This window comes from Mobula birostris, chromosome 3 (genome assembly GCF_030028105.1).
Source record: "Mobula birostris isolate sMobBir1 chromosome 3, sMobBir1.hap1, whole genome shotgun sequence".
NCBI classification, from domain to species: Eukaryota; Metazoa; Chordata; class Chondrichthyes; order Myliobatiformes; family Myliobatidae; genus Mobula; species Mobula birostris.
In genome coordinates, this window is record NC_092372.1 from 222198086 (window position 1) to 222210139 (window position 12054).

The window sequence follows — 12054 nt, forward strand, 5'->3', positions numbered from 1 at the left end:
AGTAAGAAGCATCCATCATCAAGGATACCCACCATAATTTCTTTATTATTATTATATGTTTTTTTTCTTTTTGTATTTACATAGTTTCTTCTCTTTTGCACATTGATTGTTTGCCTGTCTTCTTGTGTCCGGTCTTTTATTGATTCTATTGAGTTTCTTTGTATTTACTGTGAATAATAGCACAACTCTTTACAGCGCCAGCATCCCGGGTTCAATTCCCTACGCTGTCTGTAAGGAGTTTGCAGGTTCACCCCGTGACTGCATGGGTTTCCTCCAAGTGCTCCGGTTTCCTCCCACAGTCTAAACACTTACCGTTTGGGAGGGTAATTGATCGACGTAAACTGTCCCGTGATTAGGTGAGGGATAAATTGGAGGTTGCTGGGCGGCGTAGTTTCGTGCTATATCTCAATAAGTAAAATAAATGAACTAAGTTTAATTCATACCTGAAAATACCTTTTCAAAGTCATGTTCATGTAGTTCTCACCCGGGATTAGAATGGCATAAGGTTTCAGCAGGACCTGGAATGGGTCAGTGTAACCTTTAACCTCTATCTCCATGGCAATAATATTACTGACAGATGCCGAAATGGCTTTTAGAGATCTTTCTAAGTTATTTTTCCTGAAATTTAAAAAGAAAAGTGAGATTTTAGTTTGGATCAAGGGAATTTTCTGTGAGGATGTGATTTATTTGACATTGAAACATTGAGCCTCTGTACCTCCCTCTGCAATTGGATCCTCAACTTCCTAACCGAAAGACCACAATCTGTGCAGATTGGTGATAACATCTCCTCCTCACTGACGATCAACACTGGCGCATCTCAGTGGTGCGTGTTTAGCCCACTGCTCTACTCTCTATATACACATGACTGTGTGACTAGGCATAGCTCAAATGCCATCTATAAATCTGCTGATGATACAACCATTGTTGGTAGAATCTCAGGTGGTGACGAGAGGGCGTACAGGAGTGAGATATGCCAACTAGTGGAGTGGTGCTGCAGTAACAACCTGGCACTCAACGTCAGTAAGACGAAAGAGCTGATTGTGGACTTCAGGAAGGATAAGATAAAGGAACACATACCAATTCTCATAGAGGGATCGGAAGTGGAAAGAGTGAGCAGCTTCAAGTTCCTGCGTGTCATGATCTCTGAGGATCTAAACTGGTCCCAACATATCGATGCAGTCATAAAGAAGGCAAGACAGCAGCTATACTTTATTAGGGGTTTAAAGTGATTTGGCATGTCAACAAATACACTCAAAAACTTCTATAGTTGTACCGTGGAGGGCATTCTGACAGGCTGCATCACCGTCTGGTATGGAGGGGCTACTGCACAGGACCGGAAGAAGCTGCAGAAGGTTGTAAATCTATTCAGCTCCATCTTGGGTACTAGCCTACAAAGTACCCAGGACATCTTTAGGGAGCAGTGTCTCAGAAAGATGGCATCCATTATTAAGGACCTCCAGCACCCAGGGCATGCCCTTTTCTCACTGTTACCATCAGGTAGGAGGTGCAGAAGCCCAAAGGCACACACTCAGTGATTCAGGAACAGCTTCTTCCCCTCTGCCATCTGATTCCTAAATGGACATTGAATCTTTGGACACTACCTCACTTTTTAAAAAATATACGGTATTTCTGTTTTTGCATGTTTTTTAACCTATTCAATATACGTAATTGATTTAGTTGTTTATTTATTATTTTTTTTCTTTGTGCTAGATTATGTATTGCATTGAACTGCTGGGGCTAAGTTAACAAATTTCACGTCACATGCCAGTGATAATAAACCTGATTCTGATTCTGAACATAGTAGAGGCTAGCCTATTAGCCCTTTGAGCCTATCATTTTATCCACCCAAATCAACTTTCATGCAACCCTTTCAAATTCACAGTATCAACACTATCCCTTATTGTTTTCCCTCTTGTACTCATCCTATTAAATGCTGAGCCCCAGAAGATCCCTTTGACTTCAGGTCCAAATGGTGCAAGCGTGGGAGTGCTGGGATGAATCTCTTGGAAGTGACTTACCTAGGATCAGCGTCACATTCATTGCCATTTGCGGATTCAGGAACGTCACGCAGGACAAGGTAAAACACACTGTGGTATTCTTTCAGCTGTGGAAGGAAATAAGAGCAGTAAAAATGGAGATTGAATGAAAGACATTAAGGTTTGTCATTGCTGCAAACTGAGAAGACCATTCAACATTTCTGCTTCAGATGATCTTTCTAAAACATTACTGAGATTGTATTATTTATCTTGTCAAATACAAGTGGGCATAGTTTTAAGGTGAGAGGGGGCAAGTTAAAAGATTTACAAGATAAATTTATTTTACACAGAGAACGATAGATATCTGAAATGTGCTGCCAGAGGTGGTGGTGGAAGCCAATATGATACTGAGGATAAGGCCTGTTAAGAAGGGAAACAGCTTCTTCCCCCAGGCCGTGAGACTACTGACTTCCCTGCCACCAGCCAGGTCTCACCACGTATGAAGAACCAGTAGCGTTAAACTGTTTACTTTTTAACTTGTGTCATAAATTCACCTTATTATATGTTAATTTATCTGCGATAGTATTATTTTATGTATAGTGTGTGAGTTATATGTACTGTGTTGTGCTCCTTGTTTCAGAGGAATATTGCTTCATTTCATGGTATATATGTGTACGGTCGAAAGACAATAAACAAACTTGAATTTATAATGTTTAAGAGGCAGTTAGGCAGGGAACAAAGGGAAGTACAGCAAACAGAAGTACTGTTTAAATTGGCATCATGGTTGGCACAGACATTGTGGATGAAGCACATCCTGTGCTGTACCGTTCTACGCCCTATGTTGTTCTTGCAGTCAAATCCACAGTTCAACGCCTCATGTGAAAGATAGCATTCTCTGGAATGTCTATCTAGACTATGAAATAACTCCTAGCCTTCTGCCTCAATGGGGAGAGCTGATGTCATTGGCAAAGCAATACAATTGGTGGAATGGAAGGTGTCGCGTACCCCGTGAGGGGTTGAAGAACCAGCAGAAATGGAAAACACCTTGGAGTCTGGTATTGCTGTTAACTAATGCTATTTTATTAGTTACTACGCGATACAGTAATATAAATTCAGATAAATCAAACAGGTTAGCAAAGGTTATACAAGTGTGGAAATAAAAAAAAATAAGCTTCTTCAAGCCTAGGGGTAAATGTGTTACGATGATGAGTAAAGTTCAGTTCAGTTCGTGGTATTTAGTTGAGTAGTGATGGAGAGAGAGGTGTTGTGGTTGTTTGAGTAAGCCGATACCATCGATTCTTCCTGTTGTCCTCCGAAATCCTTTAGAAGTCACCGAATGTGACCACAACAAGGGGACCGTTTTCTGTGGTGGAGTTATCAACCCAGGAGAGAATTGGACACACTAATAACTTCTCACCGGTCACCCCTTTTCTATACTGCGAGAGCCACTGATCGATTCTCCTGATCGATCCTCCAAAAACCACCTTTCATGAGCACAACAAAGCTCATCCAGTGTCCAAAACCATGTGTGTCTAACAACCAGCTGACCACGTATTTATCGCACCATGCTGAACACCAGCTGTCCATCAAGTAGCTCCTCCCTTCTCTCTGTAGGAGCTCAGAAGCTGGCAGTGTCCTTGCAGAAATTCCAAACAAACCGTGAGCAGTCTTCGCCTCTCTCTCTCTCTTAATAACCAGGTGTTTGTGCTGTACATCCCTCTCTCTTTATAAAAGCACAGTCCGTAAGGGATAATTCAGGATACCGTCACAAAGGGCAGAATGACAAATTGAGAGAGATTGCATACAAACCAACAGCAAGAGCTGGAAAACAGAGAAGAACAAATAATGGGCAGGATTTCTTTACCTTCCTTATTGGAATGAGCAGGAATCAATAAATGATATGCTCATTTTGGGGGCATACCTTTAAGGTGTCTGGAAGAAGGTTAAGGAGAGGATGGGGGTGGGGATGTCTGAGATAGCCTTTCTACACCAAGAGTGCATGGAATGCCCTGCTAAGGACAGTGGTGGAGGCAGATACATTAGAGACATTTAAGGGACTCTTAGATAGGAACAAGGATGATAGAAAATTTGAGGAACCCTGGAATCATTTTTACGAACCTCCTTTGAACTCTCTCCATTTTTGGCATATCCTTTCTAAGATAAGGGGCCCAAAACTGCTCACAATAATCCTGCCAATCTGCCACTGCTTTACCCATGCTAGAACTTTTCCTGTAATATCATGGACTTGTAGCTTGTGAAGCAGCCTCATATGTAGCAGCTTGTCAAAAGCCTTCTGAAAATCCAAGATTGGCAGGAGGTAAAGATTGGGAATAAATGGAGCCTTTTTGGCTGGCTGCGAGTTCCACATGTGTTTGTGTTGAGACAGATTCTTTTTTACATTATATGCGAATGATTTGATGACAAAATTGGTGGCTTTGTTGCAAAGTTTGCAGATGATATGAAGGTAGGTGGAGGGGCAGGTAGTTTGGAGGAAGTAGAGATGCTACAGAAGAACTTAAACAGATTAGGAAAGTGGACAAAGAAATGGCAGATGGAATGCAGTGCTGGGAAGTGTATGGTCATGAATTTTGGTAGATGAAATGAAATGGTTTCTAAATGGAGAGAAAATACAAAAAACTGAGGTGCAAAGGGACTTGGGAGTCCATGTTCAGGATTCCCTAAGGGTTAATTTGCAGGTCGAGTCTGTGGTGAGGAAGGCAAATGCAATGTTAGTATTCATATCAAGAGGACTAGAATTTAAAAGAAAGGATGTAATGTTGAGACTTTATAAAGCACTGGTGAGGCATCACTTGCAGAACTGTGAGCATTTCTGGGCCCCTTATCTTAGAAAGGATGTGCCGAAACTGGAGAGGGTTCAAAGGAGGTTTATGAAAATGATTCCAGCATTGAAAGGCTTCTCATATGAAGAGCATTTGATGGCTCTGGGCCTGTATTCACTAGATTCAGAAGAAAGAGGGGTGGCTTTATTGAAACCTAGCGAATGGTGAAAGGTCTTGATAGAGAGGACGAGGACAGGATCTTTCTAGTGGTGGGGGAGTCTAAGACCAGAAGACAGAGCCTCGGAATAGAGGAACATCCTTTTAGAACGGAGATGAGAGGGAATTTCTTTAGCCAGACTGTGGTGAATCTGTGGAATTCTTTGCCAGAGACAGCTGTGGATGCTACGCCTTTATATATATTTAAGGCAGAGGTTAACACAGCATTGATTGGTCAGGGTATGAAGGTATACGTGGAGAAGGCAGGAGATTGGGGCTGAGAGGAAAATTGGATCACCCATGATGAAATGGCGGAGCAGTCTTAACGAGCAAAATGGCCTAATTCTACTCCTATATCTTATGGTCTTATGGACCCCACAACCCTCGTTCTCAGTATTTTTCATTACTTATTTATTTATTATTATTATTTTTGTATTTGCAGTGTGTCTTTTTCACTTTTGTTGTTTGTAAGTCTTCACGTGTAGATTTGCACTGATTTTATTGTATTTCTCTTCTCTACTGTGAATATCAGCAAGACAGGTTACTGACATTGCTGTGTTTAGAGGAAAAAGGCACTGCACACCAACACCAATCTTCATCCCAACTGTGAAGTAGACTGAAGCAGCATTATGGTTTGGGGCTGCTTTGCTGCCTCAGGGCCTGGACAGTTTGCAATTGTTGAGGGAACAATGAATTCAAAATTGTATCAAGACACTTACATCAGATTTGGGAACAGCTTCTTTCCAACTGTGATAAGACTGCTGAACGGATCCTAACCCGGATCTGGGCCGTACCCTCCAAATATCCAGACCTGCCTCTGGGTTTTTTTGCACTATCTTACTTTCCACTTTTCTATTTTCTCTTTATGATTTATAATTTAAATTTTTAATATTTACTAATTTTTACTATTTTAAATATTTTTAATATTTGTAATCCAGGGAACGCGAAGCGCAGAATCAAGTATTGCTGTGATAATTGTACGTTCTAGTATCAATAGTTTGGCGATAATAAAGTATAAAGTATAAAGTACAGGAGAATGTCAGGGTAGCAGTCCATCACCTGAAGCTTAATAGAAATTGAATAATGTAAGAAGACTATGATCCGAAAGACAAGAGTAAATCAACAACAAAATAGCTTAAAAAGAAGAAAGTTCATGTTTTGGAATGGCCGAGTTAAAGTCCTGACCTTAATCCTATAGAAATGTTGTGGAAGGATCTGAAGCAAGCAGTTCGTGCAAGGAAGCCCACCAGCATCCCAGAGTTGAAGCAGTTTTTTTAAGGAGGAATGGCCTAAAATTCCTCCAAGCCAATGTGCAGGACTGATCAGTTACCAGAAACGTCTGGTTGAAGTTATTGCTGTACAAGGGGGTCACACCAGTTACTGAAAGCAACAGTTCAAATACTTGTTCCAACAAATACAAGTAATATTGGATTATTTTTCTCAATAAATAAATGAATAAATATAATAGAAGTGGGCACGTGGCCAAGTGGTTAAGGCACTAGACTAGTGATCTGAAGGTCGCTGGTTCGAGCCCCAGCCGAGGCCGCGTGTTGTGTCCTTGAGCAAGGCACTTAATCGCACAGCGCTCTGCGACGACACTGGTGCCAAGCTGTATGGGTCCTAATGCCCTTCCCTTGGACAACATTGGTGTCGTGGAGAGGGGAGACTTGCAGCATGGGCAACTGCTGGTCTTCCATACAACCTTGCCCAGGCCTGCGCCCTGGAGAGTGAAGACTTTCCAGGCACAGATCCATGGTCTCGCAAGACTAACGGATGCCTTTATTAAGTATAATACAACATAGAAAACCTATAGCACAATACAGGTCCTTCGGCCCGTAATGATGTGCTTACTTTAGGATGTTCTTTATAATGTTTTTTTTGATTTATTTATTCAATTGAGTTCTCTTTTATCTAGATTTAGGACTTATGTAAAGATCTGATCACATTTAGGTCATATTCATGCAGAAATAGAGAAAATTCTACAGGATTCACAAACTTTCTCACACCACTGTATGACGATAATATAGACTCAGTAGCCACTTTATTAGGTACACCTCTTTTCCTGCTCATTTCAGCCAATCTTTGGCAGCAACTCAATACATAATAGCATGCAGACATAGTCAAGAGGTTCAGTTGTTGTTCAGACTGAAAATCACAATGAGCTAGAAATATGATCTGAGTGACTATGTCTATGGAATGATTGTTGGTGACAGACGGGTTGTTTCTATGAAACTGTTGACCTCCTGGGATCTTCAAGCACAACAGTCTCTGGAGTTTACAGAGAATGGCGTGAAGACAAGATATACATAATAAAGTGCCACTGAGTGTATACATACCTGGATAATAAATTTACTTTGAACTTTCGTAGTCTACCTGTAGAAGAACACTATTGCCATCCTGAAACATGATTGCCACCCTGAAACATTTTTTTAATGATGTTTCCAATCCCTACAATCTAATTTTCGGAGGAAAGCCACAGTGATCAGGGAAATGTTGGCAAGGCTAGTATTACAACAGACAGTAATTTGGAAAGCTTAGATCTACAGGTAAACAAATCTCACCTCTTGCGGGAAATAAGTGATGATAAACTCGTGGTCATGGTGGGGCTCCAAGTCCCCATCCTCCGGGCAGATGTGAAAAGCTGATGTTAGGTCTGGATTGTATTCCAGGTTAGTGTGATCAATCGACTCTCCAGGAATAGCACACATCAGATTTGGTTTCAGTATTTGCCAACAAAAGGGAAGATTCACATGACTGCAAACAAGGGGAGAATACAGGATCTATAAAATCCTTGTGTAAGCAAATAGAACTCTCTTTGTTGTTGTGAGATGATTTAGTAACACTAAATCACCTGATCCAAAACAAATCCCGTGACAATGATATCAGGATACTCACCTATACTGACAAGGTATGCAAACTTAAAAGGAATTCTTCACCGTTTAAACAATGCCTCATTTCTGCGGGCCAGTGTGTCAGGTTTTTATCATGCAAGTTTTAAGTGGATTGCCGGGCAGGTTTTATAGTGAGAGGACATTCAGCTCTTTTTAGATTCCTAGTCATAGAGCACTACAGCATAGGAACCAGCCCTCTGTCCCATCTAGTCCATGATGATGTTATTCTGCCTTGTCCCATCAACCTGCCATATCCCTCGATATCCTCCCCATCCACCTACTTATCCAAATTTCTCTTATGTGCTGAAATCAAAACAGCATCCACCACTTCCATTGGCAACTTGTTTCACACTCACATCATCCCCAGAGTGAAGAATTTCACCCTCAGGTTCCCCTTAAATATTTCACCTTTTACCCTTAACCTTTGACCTCTAGTTCTAGTCTCACCCAACGTCAGTGGAAAAAGCCTGCTTGCATATATCGTATCTGTTATGTTCTATAACTCCAGAAATGATTCAAAAGAAGAACACAGGAACCTGGGATAACGTGATCTGGCTGACATAATCCCACACCCTCAATGCTAAAGCTGACACAATCAATCTGCCAGTGTGTACCAGACGTTCTTACCAACACCATGAGGCTAACTTCAGAAGGACAGCAGTGATTTAAGTCTGCAGTTTACCACCTGCTTCTCAAGAGCAATTATGTGTGGGCATTAGAAAAGGACATTATATTCTGTTACCATATTTCCCTGTAAGGAGCAATTCATCCTTCTAAGTCTACGTCAGTTCTCAGAGCAAACCCATCAATCGCATTCTCCGCTTTATTTCTCTGTAACCCATTCTCTTGTGTACTACCGTCAACTTACCACTACACCCCAAGTCCCCACATTAAAAAGGGTGGGTATACAAAGGACGAGGAAGGAGAACTGATGGCAGAGCTGTATAAGCCTAGCCTCAAGGTGGTGTTGTATCGCTGCATTGGTCTGTAAATGAGTGGCTTTGACGGGCACATCTCAGCAGTAGCCACAAACAATTGAGATAAATTGTAATGGGTCAATTTACACCCGAATCTCTTCAGAATAATTCCAGGCTAATATACTACTTAACAAGGTGGAACCTGCCAACTTCTGTCTCACCAATCCTGCTCACTTATTTATACTGGCTTGCATGTGTCCAGGACAAAGAAGTGAACAGGAAAAATCACTGTGGACACTACCCACCCTGCAAACTGCCTCTTCCAAAAGATTCCATCTTAGAAGTTTCTTCCCTCAGATAATTAATCTGATCAACCATTCCAGCTAGCTATCCCATTCCCCTCTATCTATTACCCCCATCACTGCACTGTAAAACACTTTAAACCACTTCTTATAAACACTTTTTACAATGTAAATACATGCTGGTATTTACGTACTTAATGCACATTTTATTTCATACCAATACTTCTAACTTTATTTTATATATTCTTTATTATGTACTATTGTTGAATGTTGTTTTTTGTTGCATGTTGCATGTGGACCAACAGTGACATAAGTAAACATTTATTGCGAATAAGGTTTATGACTATAAGACATAGGAGCAGAATTAGGCCATTTGGCTCATGGAGTCTGTTCTACCATTCCATCATGGCTGACTTATTATCCCTCTCAACAACATTCTCCTGCCTTCTCCCCATAACCTTTGATGTCCTTACTAATAAAGAACCTATCAACCTCCACTTTAAATATACCCAATGACTTGGCCTCCATAGTCGTCTGTGGCATCAGGTTGATCCTTGATCCTGTCTTCCCACTAAGATCTCAATCTTGATGCAGGTTTTTGCCTCTACAGATGTTGCTTGACCCACTGAGTTTTCCAGCAACTAGTTTAATTGCTCCATATTCTGTAGTCTGCAGTCTCTTGTGTCTCAGTTCTCTCTTGCTGCTACAACCAAGGAGTCTCTAGTAGTACAGGGACCAAGCTTCCCAACATCTAACCACTCTATACAAGGTAAGACCACAGTACTTACGTAGCATTGCGGAGGGTGAGCACCTTCTGAGAATAAACGTGTGGGTTTGTTGCTTCAAAGCAAACAAAATGCTCTGCTGTTATGTCTCTGCATTCTCCTAGGGCAGGCGTGCTTTCCCCACCACTGATGGAGATGAAGTGTAAAGCAACCTGCTGGCCGGTGCCTGTGGTAACAAAAGGAATTAAGCAGGGGAATAACATGCACTTGATCCAGCTACACGATTATGTGTTTCTCGTGGCTACACTAATCAAGTTGGAGGTCTCACTGCCTACCACATCTCTTGAGGTCCAGTGGGTCACGTTTGGAGAATGCAGATCAGGTGATTGTTCCTGAGTCCCAGAATGTTTTGAAGGCCCTTTGAAATACGCTGTCTAGAGGCCTTCAAAGTGTTTTTGAATGTCTCTGTCCCCGAAAATGCCTTGGGTAGCACAGTAGCATAATAGTTGGCACAATGTTTACAGCAGCCAGCTGCAAGATCTAGGTTCAATTCCCACCACTGTCCGTAAAGAGTGTGTATGTTCTTCCTGTGACCGTGTGGGTTTCCTCTGGATGCTCTGCTTTCCTCCCATATTCCAAAGACATACAGTTAGGGTTAGTGAGTGGTGGGCAAGCTATGCTGGCACCAGAAATATGGTAACACTTGTGTGCTTCCCCATGCAATTCTCGCTGATTTGATTTGAAGCAAAAGACACATTTCAATGTACATGTGACAAATAATGCTATACTTTATCTAAGGATCTTTAATCTTTAGATCTTCAAATGGATTTGGAATAAAAATTAAGAAATACAAAAAGACAATACACACAGTTATTTTCCCAGGGTTGGGAAATCATGAATTGGGGAACATAGGTTTAATATGAGTGGGGAGAAATTTAATTGGAGCCTGAAAAGCAAATTTTTCGTCCAGAGAGAGGCTAGTATATGAAATGAGCTACTAAGAGGAAGTGGTTGAAGAAGGTGCATTAACAACATTTAAAAAAAACACTTGGATGGGAAAGGTTTGGAGGGCCAAATATGGGCATATGGAAAAGTTCAGATGGAAATTTTGGTTGGCATGGCAAAGAGGAATAATAGAAATACTTGCACATATTTTTTCCATCAACTCAGTTACCCCATGCAAATAAATGGGATTGTGTAACCTATGCCAGCTATCTGCAAAGTTGAGGGATTGGATACCACAAACCTCCAGCTTGCTCTATCTTCCTGTAGCATCATACAGATGTGGAAATCAGATACAGGTTGACCCACATACATAGAACGTACGTGCCAAACATGGTGTCTGCCCCCACGTGCTCTATGCCCCTCCATTCCTTGCCTATACATGCCCCTATCTAAATGAGTCAAATGTTGTTATTATATCTGCCTCCACTATCCCCCCGGCACTGCAACCCCATTCATTTCAATGCAGTGACTGAGCTGATGGAAAAGGTATACTCTTCCTTGATGTCACTACCCTTCATGTCCTTCTCTGTGGTGAATAGAAATGCAAAGTAATCAGTACCTGTTGCCTGACTGGCTGTGTCACAACCGCGGGATTCGGCAATTGAGCTCGTGAGTATGCACGTCAGCTAATTATTATTTCATTGTGATAGTATTTAACTCCATTCATTCCATCGTAGTGTCTGTCCATAGTGTATGCTTGGATACAGCATAGCAACGTTTCGCTGTCTGTTTGCAGTCGGCCTTGCCTGAGCAATTGGACTGTTGAGTCAACTGACTCTGAAGACTAGCGGTATTCGTTTTAGTCTTAGTTCTCTTCAGCCGCAGTGTAGACTTTGTTTTCCATTTGAGGGTTTTAGTTAACAGCCCTGTCTGGCCTCGAGTTTATTCTTTTCTTTTTCCTTTATCGCTGTTCGCATTAAAGTCTGTGAACTATTGACCCGCTTCAGTGTCTCTCACTCCGCACTTGGGCCATATCCAAACTTCGTGTTCGTGGTTTGATGTTTGATGTTTCCTTTCTTCTGCCTCTCTCCCTTCTTGAAGATTGGAGTGACATTTGCAATTTTCCAGTCTTCTGGGGCCATTCCAGAATTTAGTGATTCTTGAAAGATCATTACCAAAACCTCCACGGTGCCCTCGTCTGCTCCTAATAGGTTTGGGTTTGATGTGGGATTGGTAGTCTATGTCGAGCTGACCATTTAACATTTTGTAAAAACAGGTCAGGCGGTGTGCTTCACGTCTGTC

At 41.6% G+C, this 12054-nt stretch overlaps 1 protein-coding gene across 5 annotated transcripts in view; it reads right to left on the bottom strand.

Annotated features, from left to right (window-relative positions):
* dlec1 (DLEC1 cilia and flagella associated protein) overlaps window positions 1–12054 on the bottom strand; it is a 209298-nt gene that overhangs the window by 119584 nt on the left and 77660 nt on the right. For all 5 annotated transcript variants that reach the window (XM_072254199.1, XM_072254200.1, XM_072254195.1 and 2 more), the window contains 4 exons: window positions 9871–10033; window positions 7534–7726; window positions 2019–2104; window positions 444–618 (listed from right to left, as the gene is read on the bottom strand). In XM_072254199.1, the coding sequence (XP_072110300.1) occupies window positions 444–618; window positions 2019–2104; window positions 7534–7726; window positions 9871–10033 (617 nt within the window). The remainder of the gene's footprint in view (window positions 1–443; window positions 619–2018; window positions 2105–7533; window positions 7727–9870; window positions 10034–12054) is intronic.